This window comes from Mycetomoellerius zeteki, unplaced genomic scaffold (assembly GCF_001594055.1).
Source record: "Mycetomoellerius zeteki isolate Tzet28-1 unplaced genomic scaffold, Tzet1.0 scaffold433, whole genome shotgun sequence".
In the NCBI taxonomy this organism is placed as follows: domain Eukaryota; kingdom Metazoa; phylum Arthropoda; class Insecta; order Hymenoptera; family Formicidae; genus Mycetomoellerius; species Mycetomoellerius zeteki.
Window position 1 is genome coordinate 1,316,948 of NW_017257428.1, and position 15,176 is coordinate 1,332,123.

At 40.0% G+C, this 15,176-nt stretch overlaps 4 protein-coding genes across 4 annotated transcripts in view; 1 reads left to right on the forward strand and 3 right to left on the reverse strand.

The window, feature by feature from the left end:
• LOC108726696 (mucin-17) overlaps positions 1 to 4,873 on the reverse strand; it is a 34,861-nt gene extending 29,988 nt beyond the window's left edge. The window contains exon 1 of the mRNA XM_018454430.1: positions 4,848 to 4,873. The gene's annotated coding sequence lies outside the window, so the exon portion shown is untranslated. The remainder of the gene's footprint in view (positions 1 to 4,847) is intronic.
• On the forward strand, positions 118 to 7,119 carry LOC108726697 (uncharacterized). Its single transcript, XM_018454431.1, is given in 4 exon segments — positions 118 to 335; positions 5,173 to 5,401; positions 5,404 to 6,484; positions 6,932 to 7,119. Coding segments are annotated over 3 exon segments (1,464 nt in total). The 5' UTR covers positions 118 to 335; positions 5,173 to 5,185; the 3' UTR covers positions 7,099 to 7,119.
• A 717-nt stretch (positions 7,120 to 7,836) lies between these two features.
• Positions 7,837 to 9,438, reverse strand: LOC108726699 (uncharacterized). Its single transcript, XM_018454433.1, has 2 exons — positions 9,099 to 9,438; positions 7,837 to 8,111 (listed from the first exon to the last, which is right to left on the reverse strand). The coding sequence occupies exons 1-2, from the start codon at positions 9,315 to 9,317 to the stop codon at positions 7,875 to 7,877; spliced, it is 456 nt and encodes a 151-aa protein (XP_018309935.1). The 5' UTR covers positions 9,318 to 9,438; the 3' UTR covers positions 7,837 to 7,874.
• A 2,321-nt stretch (positions 9,439 to 11,759) lies between these two features.
• Idh3a (isocitrate dehydrogenase [NAD] subunit alpha, mitochondrial) lies at positions 11,760 to 15,000 on the reverse strand. Its single transcript, XM_018454478.1, has 6 exons — positions 14,864 to 15,000; positions 14,248 to 14,373; positions 13,603 to 13,775; positions 13,107 to 13,341; positions 12,747 to 13,025; positions 11,760 to 12,631 (listed from the first exon to the last, which is right to left on the reverse strand). Exons 1-6 carry the CDS (start codon positions 14,888 to 14,890, stop codon positions 12,392 to 12,394), a joined length of 1,080 nt encoding a protein of 359 aa, XP_018309980.1. The 5' UTR covers positions 14,891 to 15,000; the 3' UTR covers positions 11,760 to 12,391.
• Positions 15,001 to 15,176: the final 176 nt, after the last annotated feature.

Sequence of the window (15,176 nt, forward strand, 5' to 3'; positions counted from 1 at the left end):
CTCTCTCGCACCCTCGCCTCGTCGCCGACGGTCGCCAAGGGATGGAATCCACAACCCCCACCGCCGTCGCCACCGTCACCGCTCTGCCGCCACCGCACCACACAACCATCCCGACTGCCACGCAGCCGTCGACGACGAGTGACTGAATTCTCCGATTATTATCTCATTTGCCGCCACGACCAGCGGCACGCGTCGAATACCTCGTGCCATATTCTTCGACGACGACGACAGAGGGATATCCATAGATCGTCATCCCGGTGCGGTGGATCATCGTATCGTAATCGTTTACGAAGCGGCGCCAACTTTGAGGATCCCGCCGTTCGCCACGCGTACAGGTGAGTGTGCGACCAGCGACTCTTGAGGACCGTTCTTTCGCACCCCCGAGGGTGCGCGTGCCATCGACAACTCACGCGATGATACGGAATAGCGCCAAGAATTGGAGAGCACAATTTTTTTGCGTAGTACGATTTTTTTGCGTGACAGCGCAAAAGATGTAATATTTATCTTTCCGTCATAGAGCGCGGAGACCGTCGATTGTTTTAAAATAAGTAAGTTTCTTTTAGCGTAATTTAATTGTAGTTGGCTGATTGTGTAAGAGTCAAAATTTATGTGAAACTAATTTATTCGCGTAATAGTTTAATGCTCTGTTTCACATCATATTTAATTTTGATGAAATAACTTGAGATTCTTTTCCCGGCGTTCTCTTTTGCTTTTTAACGTAAACGGTATATCTTTCTTCACGAAGAAACGCGATTCTCTGTTGCACCTATTATGCGCCATACGTGCCGTCTAATAATGCTGCGATTGTACCGCTTAACTGGCTATTTTATGTACTTTCCGTTAAACATCTGCCGTGCATATCGCATCTGCATGATAATCAAAACGATCGATTCCGCAAACGGGTTGTTTTCTTTTGATGCAATATACAAGAATATAACGCAATTAACGTGATTACCGCGATGGCCGCAATAATTTTCATCGCGGTAACACTCATTGCATTTCTTCGTCGACGTTATACATCTATGACAGGAGTTCGATTTCTTGCATAGCATTGCTGTAGTATCTAGGTATATATTCTTTCAATTCTCGCAATTCGCTAAAAAAATCTTTGATTTAATACTGAAATAAATAAGTTCTTATTAACAAGATAAGTAAAAGAAACTGCCAAATACCGCCGATCGAGACTAGATATTTTGATGTCTAGTGATACTTGTATGTAAATTTAAAAATTTTTTGCAACAAGTTTTTACACATTGTTAGGATAAGTACTAGTACCCATCAATAGATATTATCAGATCGACGATCAATTTAATTTATGAGAATATTATTTTAGTTTATTACTGTGTTGCAAGTTCGACAGCATTCGGCGCACAGTTTATGTAATTGAAATAAGATATATTTAAAATTTACGTGGAATAATATTAAACACCAATCTAGCTTCGATCAATTTTGGCGGTTTCTTACTTTATATTTGATTTATTCATATAAAGTAGTCTTGCTTAACTTATTATTATTTATTAATCAGCTTTATTAAATCGGTATTAATCGTTTCTTTTCGGGAATAAGATTATCCTAATTTTTTTATTGACACTTTATATAATATCAACCGGATGTAGGTAGATCTTTAGAATATTTGCATTCTGATCTTGAAAAAAGGTATTAAAGAACACTGAATAAATAATATTGAATGATAATAATAGCAATAGCAAAGTGTCAAGCCATGATATCTGTTCAAAATGATCGAGCGTATATGGTATCAGACGGATTATCTTATTTCTTGGGGGTGCAAGATTTCTAAGATACGTCCGAGAGTTATTCGGCGAGCGCGTTCCTTCATGTGACACGAAGAATAGGACGTTTGAATTACGCAGAGAGTTCAACCGTAAAAAAAGCTCAGATTCCGCTGCAACCGTCGCTTTTTCTCTCTATGCAAAGTAAGAACGAGTTTGCTGCGAGAGCGCCCCGCAATAAAAATATTTATGTGAATGATAAAAGAATTGCACATTTTTTCTCGAAGTGAAATTAAAGGAATTAACGGTGAAGCATGAAGATAGTCGATATAAAAAGATTTTAATTCGTTTTGAACATATTGTTATACATATAGTGCAATTAGTGTAATTAAACTAACTACTTATTTTGTAAGTGATGTAAGTCTATTTTTTTAAACGTCATAAGTCCGGATGCTTTAAGACTTAAGCCGTAAGAAATTGACCAATCACAATCAAATCCGAGGGGAATAATCGACTGTGGTTCGTCCATTTCTTAAGGCTTAAAACCCTATTGTAGATCCGGGGTAAATCTTTCGTAATGCATTATATATTTTGATATGTATATATATATATTTCAGCAAGATATTATTCATGTTGGACTTATTGTCGTATGCGTATAAATTAAAAGAAATATTTTTAGTATATTTTTAAACAATATTTTTGGACAAACTATTTACAAAAAGAAATAGAAAAGTGGCTAGCGATCGAAAGTATCGTAAACTATCTTAAGGACGGACAAAGCAGTTGGTCGTCCGCGGTATCCAACGATACAAAATGAAACAGACTGTCGCAATTAAATTGGATGATGGCAATCGTATCAAAACGCATCTTTTACAATTTTATAGGAAACACTAATCTCAGAGTAAAAAAGAAAATACATGTAAATGATAATGTAGCGAAAGGAGAGAAACATATTATCAGGTTGAATAATATATATATATATATATAGAAATCAGCACAAATAAGAGATGTGAGTGTGGTTCATTATTTGATACGTTTTGCATCTCGCGATGGAGATAGTGACGATAAAGTGAATGCCGAAAGGAGGTTACAGGGGTAGAAAGAAGAGGCGAGGAGGAAGAGAGAAAGATGCGGGATCAGAGTTTGGGAGAGGGTGGCGGAAAGGCAGAAGGGTACCAGGGGCGGGAACGAGGGTGGCGGGCCGAGGGAGGTAGAGCAGCGCGAATGCAAATATTCGCAGCGACAGAGATTGAAACAATCCGCCAATTAGAATCGTCGACGCGAACGGGATTATGCAGATTCGCGCCGCCCGCCCGGTGGCGGACGGGACTGGCAGCTGCCGCAGCGCGAGCGAGCTTAATTCAATCCGCCGAGTTGTCTTATGAATCGTAAACCGGCCTTCCCTCACGCGCCCCCGCTCGCGCTGCGTGAAATCGAGATCGTCTCTCCCGCGCTGCACGGCAACGACTGTGACGACAGTGACGACGGTTTCGTCGGTTGACGACGCGTCGTCGACGTCCGAATGATCCGCGTCTTCCATCGCCTCGCTCGCCTCGAGCGGAATAATAATATAACGCCCTCTTTCTCTCCCTCCCTCCCGTAAAGTCTCTTTATGATCTTTGGAATAGCTCTCCAGCCGGTACCATTTTCCCTTAAACGAGTATCCGCACGAGAAAAAAATCGTCGATGCTCCGAAGGATTTCCTCTCACAGATTTCTTCAAAGCGAACGCTTCTCGTTAGTCTTTTGGGAAATCGAAATTGCCCCCCCCAAAAAAACGCAATCTTATTTTTTTAGGACAATAAGTAATAAAATAACGAAAATTTTAATAATCAGAATATTAATAACTTGGATTTTATAATTCGGGATTTTATGAGAGTAAAATTTTTGATAAGTAAAAAAAAACCCAATCTTGTCATCGCAGTTATAACTTCGACATGCATCGCGCAATACGGATGAGCGGAATTACGGCGGTAGCAGCGGTGGCGGCGGCGGCGGCAACGGGTATTTATCACGAAGAGTAAAACTGACAGCAGTCCATTTCCCGTTCGTCCTGCCTGTCTGGCTGAACATAATATCTCCTGACGAAACAACGTGGACGCCGTTTGTTTGGGAAACAATGGACCGAAACAATGCCCGATCCCTCTCTCACTCATTCTCTCTCTCTCTCTCTCTCTCTCTCTCTTTCTTTCTCTCTTTGCTGTCCACGCCCCATTGCTCTTCGATCTTTTCGCGTTGAAATCTTTTCAGGAATCTCTGCCCTTTGCGAATCGTCGAAGAAAAATTTCTTTGACGACTGTAGTCACCGCAAATTTATTTGTCGCAATGATCGTCATCTAACAAGAATATAAAATTGAAGAGCCAAATTTCTCCTCGAGATCCGTTGTGTTTCAAAGGACAATTTATCTTTTCCGCTTGCGTATAGATATTGTTTCTATAAAATTCAACGAAAAGTGATTGATACAAGAATGAGATACAAGAACGTTATACAATGCGAGAACGACAAAATAATTTTTTAAATAAATCTTTATAGAGAGCGATTACAGTACATCCATACTGTGTAGTGAGTAAGAATTCGAAATTTGCGGAAGAGGATTTTCAGCAGATACCGATATCAATTGAAATGTCTGCGAATTTACGCAAGAAATTCTCAATAACTTGGCGGAAATGCTCACACTCGGGCGAAAGCGAACGTGTACTTGACAGAAATTAGTATTCCTTAATGAATGACGCGATATCCGGCTGGTTCATCCCGTCTCTCACTATAGATTCCGTTCTTCCTTGGTCTTAGACTTGAGGCTGGGAGCCATTCAATTAATTTCAGAAGACAATAGTAGCTCACTTCCACATCGGCGAATCGTGCTTGTACGAGTTTCGTACATACTCATTACATCGTTAAACCTGCTACTCCATGTCGTTTGCAGAATATTCGTGTGATCATTTGAAAAAATAAAACATGAATCCCTCTAAGCATCTTAATTCGTCTTTTTACAACTCGTTAAGAATTTTATTATTCTCTTTAGAGATAACTAAACAAAACTTACATATAAAAAAAATGATATTAAAGCTTATGATGAAATAACGGAATTAACGATATAAAAAATATGACTACACACACTCTCTCTCTCTCTCTCTCTCTCTCTCTCTCTCTCTCTCTCTCTAATGGAGTTTGTTGATAGAATTTAATTACGTCCTTCAAATTTAGAATTAACTTATATAAATATTCATCGCGTGCATCGTAGACCTATTTGTGACTGAGATAGCAAAGTGTAAAAGTAAAAACTATGGAGGGGGCGCGATATGGCAATTAGATAATTAGATCTGCGACGCTAAATCATCATACCTAATGATTTAATTTCACAATCAGTATCCAATGATATATAATCTAAAGATGTGATTACAAATTGAGCTAGAGCTTGTTCCATTTTTTTTTATCGAAATAGCTAGATAGCCAAAATGACGACGACCACGGGCGACCCATCAACCCTAAAGACTCCGGCTTCCCTGTCGGGTGGAGATCTCGTTTCTCGTCTTCTGGCGGCCACTCCTCCGTATCTATACAACGTGCCACTGACGCCTCATAGCTTCTTCTTCAGCGAGATGCTACGTTCTTTCGTACAAGCCAAGGCGGAAGCATCGTCGACTGGTGGCGGTGGCGGTGGCGGCGGCGGCGGCAAAAAACGGCAAATGCGCCGCGACGCCGCAAGCGATCTTGGCGAGACGCTCGGGATAGACCGCTCGAACTCACGACGAAGGAACGGTCGCACCATCATCATCATCATCATCATTATCACCAGCATGCGGACAAATACTATCACTCGGCAGCGCAGCAGCAATCTCCTCAAGTACCGCCGGAGACTCGTTTGGAGAACGATGGCAAGCGACCCGACGCCTATCTCGACACGATGGAGAACAAAGCCGGCGGGGCATTCGAGCAGAAACCTAACTTTGGAGGCGATATCCTTAAGCCCATCGACGAGAATAAGACCGAGTTTTCGCGACAACACAGTAGTAAGAGCTTCTTCGACGAACGACCGCGACACTTCGAGCAGGCTCAACCGCCGGAGAACGTTTTTCCCGGCGGAGAAACGCGGAAGGTCAAACCGGAGGATTCGCAGCAGTTGGATCGCAGCAGCGCGAGCGGTAGGAGTTGTAATTTCGACAGCGCGAGCGGTAGGAGTTACGAGGATCGGTTGAAAAGTAGCATCGTGCCCAGTCAGGAGGTGTCCCCTCTGCAACTGTCAGATCAGAAGAAGTTGGACTTTTCACGGGCAGGCCCTTTCCTGCCCGGAGTATCGGGGGGCAGAGGATGCGAGAGCGTACTTCAGGGCGTGAAAGGCTTCGCTCTGCCCAACGGCATGTCCGGTCCGGAATTTCTACCCGGACCCCTGTGGTACCCACCGTATCCGATGCCGCAGTCCTACCCCGGCATCGATCCTCTACACTTCTTCATAGACTTACGCGTCTCCGGCCATATTTGGGATCGCAAGCACGCGAACGAACGGCAGCTATCTTTCAAGAGCAAACATTGCTCGGCCTTCAGCGTGCCGCAATCGAAGGAGTGCGGGAATCGCCCGTTGAATCTTACCCGCGACGAGGCCACGACGTCGAAGAATCCGGACGCGGAGAACACGCAGGGTACGAATTATATCTTGAAGCATCTGATGAAAACCTACCAGGACATACAGCAGATGAAAACCTCCAGGACGGACGCGTCGATAGAGAACGAGGACCATTCGAAGGAAACACAGCAAAGTAGGATATATTATATATATTAATATGTATCGCGCGGCATTTGCATCTTTACCAACTTAATTCTTTTATTTCGCTTTTGTTCTAATAACATGTTATTTGTTTTATTGTCTGTTTAATTAACGAGATTATTTTCAATCAGACGTTTTGTTGGCTAACGCTGTTAATACACAATGTCGCTTTTTTCGAATTCGTGCAGGATTAGTCTATTTTGTTTGACATCTAATATATACATATAATATCAGTGATTTATTTTATAGTATTTGATAAAATAATAAAAATATTTATTATCTTAATTTATATAGTGAGTGTAACCCTCTATTGATTAATTTTAATATATACTTGTTATTTCTGTTCATCTAATACTCTAAAGATATCTAATTGCTATTTTCGAATAAGCACGTATGTACCTGCGATAAAATATTCGTAATATCGTAATGGTTTTTCAAGCTGGCGAGGACACTGCGAAGGTAGAGGACACTGGCAGTACGGTTACAAATCCCGAAGAGGAGAGAAAGGATTTACGGGCTCTGATTGGTCTCGAATTAGTGGTGGACTATGTGAAAGAGCCGAAGGATGACTCATCGACCGAGCAAACGTCACAAGTAACGGAATAACTTATCCTAACGAACGCGATTTGCAAAGGGATGCGCGCCTTCCACTTTAATCTAATAACTAAAATACCCGTAGTGTCGTTATTTTCTCGTGTAACATCTTCGAAACTGCACGAACGCGATGGCATTCTTTCGCCGTAATATAAAAATATAGTACCTCAGAGGCAAGATAGAATTTGCCGGAATGTGTGCAATAAGATCCGAGGAAGATTGAACCTATAATATACATGTCGTACGCACGCAACGTGTACATACATTCGTACGACGATTCGGAAGATATTCTCTTTAAATATTATTTTTGCAAAAATATATTTCTTTTTAGAAACATTTCTCTTCTAACAGAGGTTTATGTTTAAAGATATTTGTAAAACTTTTTGTCGTACTTTTACATTTTCTCTCCAACATTTTTCAAATATCACACCTAGTTGTCGCACATCTAGGTAGAAACAGAACTGTCTTCCCTGATTTGATTCTGTATAATCTCATTTTCTCATTCGATTCTGAATAATCAAAAGCTATACGGATCAATTCATAACGAGAATTAAAGGGTCGTATTAAAGATCTGATCGGAGTGAAATAGCTCCGATGGAATTCGACATGTGATATGTACTGTAAATATTAATTATAATAGCATTCCGATGTATCTATATGTATCGATAGAAAGTACTCGTTGTTGTAAGTTGAACGTAATAAAAACAATAGGATTTAACTGCATAACGTTCGTTTCTTATCAATTCAAGCGCCGCGCACTTCCTTCGTAGGTGAATGAAAGTTTAATTTTAACGCGCGAGTTGCGCACTATCGTGATTAGCTATGACGCGAAGTTCCAAGATCACTTCGCCCTTATTGTTACCGTTCAGCTTCATCAATTTCCGTCCTCCTTGCGGAACGAGAATGACGTCGTCGAAGCTGCCTCTTCTGGTAGCCGGTTCGGATAATCTGTAATACGCGACTGGTCGATCCACGTCCCTGCTCAATCCTACGTACGGCTTTTCCGGTGTGACGAGAGTGTATACCTGGTCAAGATCAAGTCGATGTCGTACTGTCAAACTTCAATTCACTCACGCATCCAAATAAATATTGATGTATAATATATATGTACATATATAGGATTTACTTCACACATCGGGAGAGACACACGGTAGTGTCTCGGCACTAAGCCAAGCGCAACGACACTATTATAGGAATCACCAGAGTTAGGAACGTCACTTTATAAAAGTAACACGTTACTGCAGATTTTAATAAATAACGCATTACAGTTACCGTTACTTATTAGAAAGTAATGATTTGTTACTTTTTTCATTACTTTTTTATAATGTTAAAGAGTGAGATATTAAATGTTAATAATCAAGCTTTTATATTAAATTTTTCTAATAAATCTTTCATAATTCTTTATATAATATTAACGTTTTTATTTTTTAATACACATGTATCCATTTAATTTTTAGGAATTTAAATTGTAATTCTGCACAAACGCAAATTTTGTTAAAAATTTTCATTACTCATTGTTTTTAAACATTAACGTCGTTATCAAGAGTGCATTCTATTTACTGCTAGTATTGAATAGTTTACGTTACACGTGTAAGGACTAGAAATTTTCAGTATTGACAACGACTGCAATCGGAATGCAATCTAAGATAAAAAGTACATAATATTTTTTAATATTTAAATTTTTATTAAAATAAAATATTTCTATCCAATCAAAAATAACGTATAATGTATTGAATAGATATATAAAGATAATAGAGATTTTAAGTATAATGATAAAAGTATAACAACTGAATTCGTTACCGTTATCGTTACAGACAGAAAAAAATACATAATCGTTATCGAAAAAAGTAACGATATAACGATAACGACGTTCCTTTCTAATCTTGGGAATTACAAAAAAAGATACGAAAAGTACTGTATTTGAGACTTTGTGACCTTAGCATATTCTTTTATTCGTTTTAGAATATTTTAGATTATATAGTATAGCTTCCAATTTCTGAACGTTTACTGACCTTTCTAGTCGGAGATATGACGTTCTCGTTCTCGAGGGAGTCTCCCGCGGAGAAAGCCAGATCCAGATCGCGAGAAGCCTGCTGTTCCACGATCGGATAAATCGCGTCGTTGTTTCGCGTACCATCTAGATTCTCCAGGTAATAAACTCTGGCATCGGCATAGGTCGCAACAGAAACGGCAATTACGAAGAGAATTGCAGTTCGAGGAGAGTTCTTCATGTTCGACAGCAATTTTCAACTAGAAGATGCAACGCGCGAAGAGTCCGCGAAGATAATGAAACGAAAGTTTTCAGTGTGCTGACAGATGCTAAACTCGCAAATCCGCGGATAAGGCGATTATCGCGCCCGCGCCGCATAGAAACAATTAATTAAACATGCATGACGTTTTTGCGTCGGCGGGATTAAAATGTTTCCGATGACGTGCCGATGACACTTGAATCTTTCTCTCGTAAATAATTTCGACCAAAAGAAATACATACCAAGGGTGCATTCGATGCGCTGTTTTGTTTCGTTGTGCATTTTATTATTGTTTTGCGTTTTAATGAAATGGTAAAGATGGAATAAGACACAAATAGCGCTGATAATTTAACGTCTCCCTAAATAATTTCAAGTTGAGAATAATATACGCGAGCACTCATTTGTTATGTAGGATGCGCTAGAAAAAAAAGCATCTTCAACAGGTGATGTATCAATCGTTTGGAATAAATAAGAGTGATATCTCTCTCTCTCTCTCTTCTTTATATATACATATATATTCTTTTTTTGTTATATTCTTATATTATTATTTTGCTTTTTTTTCTTTTTCTTTATATTATGTGTTACATTTTAACGATATTACTATACTGCCGTATGATCATTTTCATGTATAAGTTTTTTACGCCTGAAGGGACCTGTCCCAGGACATGCAATAAATAATGATTTCTTTCTCTCTCCCCTTCCCCCCCCCCCTCTCTCTCTCTCTCTCTAAAATATGTCGATGATGAAGTAGGATTTTCAAACATCCGTAATCGTATAAATTCCGTGAAGACATGCACGGTTTTTCTTCCGAAGTGTTCCACTGCACGTACGTTGATCGAATCGATGTATCGTCTTCGGCGCGTTATTGGGGCGCGACGAGAGATTAAAAACGACTTTTTTTTTCGAGAGGATCGCTTCCATTGCGATCGAGGGGGGGGGAGGGGGTGGTTGCATCGGTCGGGCCCGGGTCCTGAATAATGCATGAAATTTGTTCCCCGGAATCGAATCGCGCCTCGTCACCGGCGCGGGCGCGACGCGACGGCGCGGGCGGCACGACGGCATGGCACGACGACAAGAGAGCGGGCATAAATCTAAATAATTTCAACCCTCGAATTTTTATTATTCCTATGACTACGATGGCACATGCACGCGTGCACGCGTGCACGCACACGTACTCCAGCAGCCCCGTCCTCTGGCTCCTCGTGTTCCGTTGAATATGCATGCGCTCCGCGTTTGCCACACTTTGGCCGGGGGTGTCGGACCTTTGTGTGCAAGTACGTGCAACTATTCCTCCCCGCGCCTATGCACGTCGCGCTTCTTGCATCGACTCGCACAGCCTCGTACAAACTCGTTAGCATCACCGTTACATCTCGCAGACAAGAGCGTAATCATTCAAGTCACGAGGGTTTATCAATTCCTCCGCTATCGAGTGTTTTGCCGAATTTAAAACGCATTTTAAAACGTACCATGTATAATGTCATGAGTCGTGCAGTTTGAGAATCGATAACATGTAAAGATAAAGATATATACGTCATACGCGTTTCTAGATATCTAGATATAAAAAATACCAAGCGACTTGTACGTAAAAATAAAATCCGCACTGATCGACGCAATATCGTCGTGCGAACCCTGTTCAAAATAAGAAATTTTAAATTAGAAATACGAATGGAGTCTTTTGTCCCCCCCCCTCCACTAATATTCATCACATACATGATTATCGTAAGATTTCCTTTTTAATGTAATACGCGAATACCATTGAAAAGCAGCGCGACGCGACGCCGCGCCGCGCCGTATCTTATACGTCTAGAGGAAAATCTAATAACTGAATTTTTGAACGGAGAAGTTAGTCATTACTCACTCGCGGCGGATCGCGATAAATCACAGAAGGAATTAACGAGCGGCGAAGATGACACTTGGTCCCCTCCTCGTCTCATCCTTTTCCTTCATCGTTTCCAACCCCACCGGTGAAATATGGCCAGCAACTTTTCTCATACTTGAGAGTTTTCTTGAACGGCGCATCCCACCGTACGATATCGTTCTGAAGAACGAGGAGAAGAGAATGAGAGCAGGGGGAAGTTATCAAGTGTTCGTGGGATGAGTGCTGTAAGGTAACACTGCGAGAGGAGGAAAGGAGCGATACACCTCTTCGTAATGTTGTAGGTACAAAGAACGACCGAGAGAACTTTTCTCTTGCGATTGCCTCTTTCAAAAATTATTATTTTTATCATTATATGATACACGGGAAAACGTGTATGCGTGAAAATTATTATACATATAAATATGCCTCTCTACAATTGAGAGATAAAAAAACTAAAAGAGAATTTTTTAAAAATAATTTTTCAATTCTCAAAATTCTAATATGACAAATTATTAGGAATGTTTTAATATCATAAGGATCAAAATAATTTGCGATATAGAATAAAGTAGGTATCAATTTTGTAAATTTTTATTTTTTCATAATACTGCGCGATTTCGATATTTTCAACTATTCTTACTCTAACTGTAAGACGTAAATACGTCTTGCATAACAATTTTATTTAAAACTATGATACAGCATTCCTACTATTTAATTTACATGGCTAATCTTTACAGTCTCTATCAAGATCTTTTCTCTGAACAGTTTAAACGTTCAACGGTTTATATCATATCGGTTATTTACAGAAGCGTGTACGGTCGATGAAGTCAATAGAAATGATAGCGCACGTATTGTACTTGACATTTAATGAACGAAACAAAATTAAATGCCGTTCCGGCACTTATTTCAACTTGATCTTCTTCAAATCTTAAATCGGGTCGAATTTTCTAAATTAAATTCGAGATAATACATCTAGAAAGGGAGAAAATTCATACGCGTGAGCGTTATTGAAGAATACTCAACGATACTTGCATTCCGTCGATTTCAATTACAAATTTCTAATCACGCGGAGACAAAACCGTATATACTGAGACGATACAACAAATGGTAGAAAATAGCAGTCCCTTCATCGCGGACACGCGGATTCTATGAGTATTTGGCAGTTCAAATTTCGACAAAACGGAACAAAGGTGTCTGTCTTTTATTTGACTTGCGCGGCAATTTTCTTACAAATTTCACCGGTATACTCGCTGCACTTTGCAGTGCCACCTAAATCACCGGTTAGATACTTTGCTTCCTTGATAGTGTCGTAAGCAGACTGTTCGATGATCTTGGCATGGCTGCTCAGACCCATGTATTTGAGCATCATCACCGCGGAGAGCAACAACGCTGTAGGGTTTGCCTTATCTTGGCCGGCAATATCGGGAGCAGTTCCATGTACCTATGTAAATAAAATTTATCATCTTGTAAAGTAAAATTAATATACCTACAATTAATGTAAAATTTTGTGTTTACACATTCACGAATAAAGCGAAAATATATAATGCCAACTATACCGATTCAAACAAGGCTCCATTCAAACCAATGTTCCCGCTTGGTGTCAGACCGAGGCCTCCGACGAGTCCAGCGCACATATCAGATAAAATATCACCGTACAAATTAGGCATGACCAGCACGTCGTACTGACTTGGATCTTGCACCATGTTTAGGCAAACTGTATCCAAGTACCTCTCCTCAAATTTGACCGATGGAAACTTTTGGGCTGCTTCTCGACAACATCTCAAGAACAAGCCATCTGACATTCTCATGATATTCGCTTTATGTACAGCAGTAACCTATGAATAGATTTTAGTCAATCTGATTGGTCAAACATTTACTGATGTTTCATCATTTAATCAAAAATACTTTGAGTATACCTTTTTCCTATTATTATCTGTAGCATATTGAAAAGCAAATTCTGCTACTCTACGAGAAGCCTCCTCCGTGATTAACTTAATGGATTGAACGACGCCTTCTACAATTTCATGTTCTATACCAGAGTATTCACCTTCTGTATTTTCTCTGATAGTAACGACGTCGACATTGTCGTACAATGTTTTGTATCCTTCCAAAGATAGGCATGGTCGCACATTGGCATATAAGTTAAATTCTCTGCAAATATTTGTAAACAGATAAATGAGACATGTGTATTTTACTTTGCAAGAGAAGCAAGCGGTAAGATATTTAGAACAATCATCCGTGCTCTTATCATGATTACACATTATGATTATATAAGCATGTATGTATTAATTTTTGACAACTGTGCTGTTTTAAAAATTTAACTGATATACATATACTCATGTATCTCGCGGAATAATTTGAATCGCGCATATACTTATATACTTGACTGTACATAAATTCCAAGATGCTTACTTTCTGAGTGCAAGATTGAGAGATCTGTGACCTTTTCCAATTGGCGTCATTAGAGGTCCCTTAAGGCCAATTTTATTCCTATTGACAGAATCGATGGCTGCTTGTGGTATACCAAACCTGCCATCTGGACCCTTTACTGGCGTTACATCAACTGATTCCCATTCTATTGGCACCTAGTTTTTTCAGACAAATTAAGAAAATAAGTATAGCAAGTATGTTGAAGTAAAATGCATTAGGATATTGAACTAAAAATGCATATATCCACTACATCAATGACACATCCAAATAAGAGTATCAAGCGCGTGCACATCTACTATTAAAAGAGATTATGAATTGAGTAATCATGTTATGCAAGCTATTATAATAAACTAATTAGTGATAAAAAAGATGTTTTTAGTCAAGAGAAAATACATCCTCTTCTAATTACTCAAGTCAGATCAGAAAAACAAAGAACTAGATCTAAATACAGAACCACTTGCTTAATACTGTGATAATTTGTCATGTATATATGAAATATAGAATACAAGTCCCAATTTAAAGGTAAACTCTAGTAAAGTCCAGAGTACGATGAAATTTTATAAATCAAGCATGTTGTAAGGAATCAGTCAATCTTGTTGCATTAGTCAAAACGCAAATATATCTTACCTTGGCAGCATCAAAGATTTTTTGTACGGCAATGGAAATCTCGGGTCCAATGCCATCTCCAGGAATAAGGGTGCATTTATGTACCTTGCTGCTATAAAGCCGTGCACCAGTGATTTTTGAAGAGATCTGTTAGCACATGTCAACATATATATGATTTAAATAGATGATCGAAAACAGTACAACTCCGGCAAGAGTGATTCTCCATGCCACGAGTATGAAGGAATGATCTTTATATTCTGATAACCGCGGAAATTATTTCAAAAAGATTCGCCGAAATTATACCGACAAGAATATATCCATTAGTTTCCCAATGTACAAAGGAGAGAATCATCAAAATGTAAAACGAAGAGCCGGACGGAATTAGAACATTAAGCTATATGTGTGGGGAGAGAGAGAGAGAGAGAGGGAGAGAGAGTATGCGTAGGAGACTATAGGAGACGTAAGGACGTAAGAGCAAAGACGAGATGGAGGACGATAAGCAAATATGTGCGATGCGATCCGCGAGGAGTTCTAACCTTTCTCAGGGGTAGGAGGATGTACAGGGGTGTGGAGTAGTTAGACACGACAGCAGTTCCCTGGATAATATCGCGAACAGTGCGACTCGTCGCCTACTTACTGCTGTACGAATCCACTGAGCTGCCATCACGCCGACGGTGATCGATGCGAACAGAGATATATGGCTTCCGTTCGCTCGCGCAACTCGCTCTGTTCGCTGAGTTCGCTGTTCGCTCTGTTCGTAGACGGAGCGACGGAGCGCGCGTCGCGTCAGTCGCGTCTACTCGCGTCTTCTCGCGTCGTTCGCGCAGTCTCTACTGCTGGATTCACACTGCATCCGATTTTCGTCCAATCAGAAAACCAATCAGAAAACAGGATTCCGATAATACGAAGCAAAATTCATCGGAATCCTGTTTTCTGATTGGTTGCAGAGC

Excerpts from the sequence above, each read along its gene's own strand:
- LOC108726699 (XM_018454433.1), bottom strand. The coding sequence starts at position 9,317 with ATGAAGAACTCTCCTCGAACTGCAATTCTCTTCGTAATTGCCGTTTCT. Across the intron at positions 8,112-9,098 it reads TCATATCTCCGACTAGAAAG|GTATACACTCTCGTCACACC; the intron begins GTCAGTAAACGT and ends GATCTTGACCAG.
- Idh3a (XM_018454478.1), bottom strand. The coding sequence starts at position 14,890 with ATGGCAGCTCAGTGGATTCGTACAGCA. Across the intron at positions 13,776-14,247 it reads AAATCTTTGATGCTGCCAAG|GTGCCAATAGAATGGGAATC; the intron begins GTAAGATATATT and ends TGAAAAAACTAG. Across the intron at positions 13,026-13,106 it reads CAGATAATAATAGGAAAAAG|GTTACTGCTGTACATAAAGC; the intron begins GTATACTCAAAG and ends ATCTATTCATAG.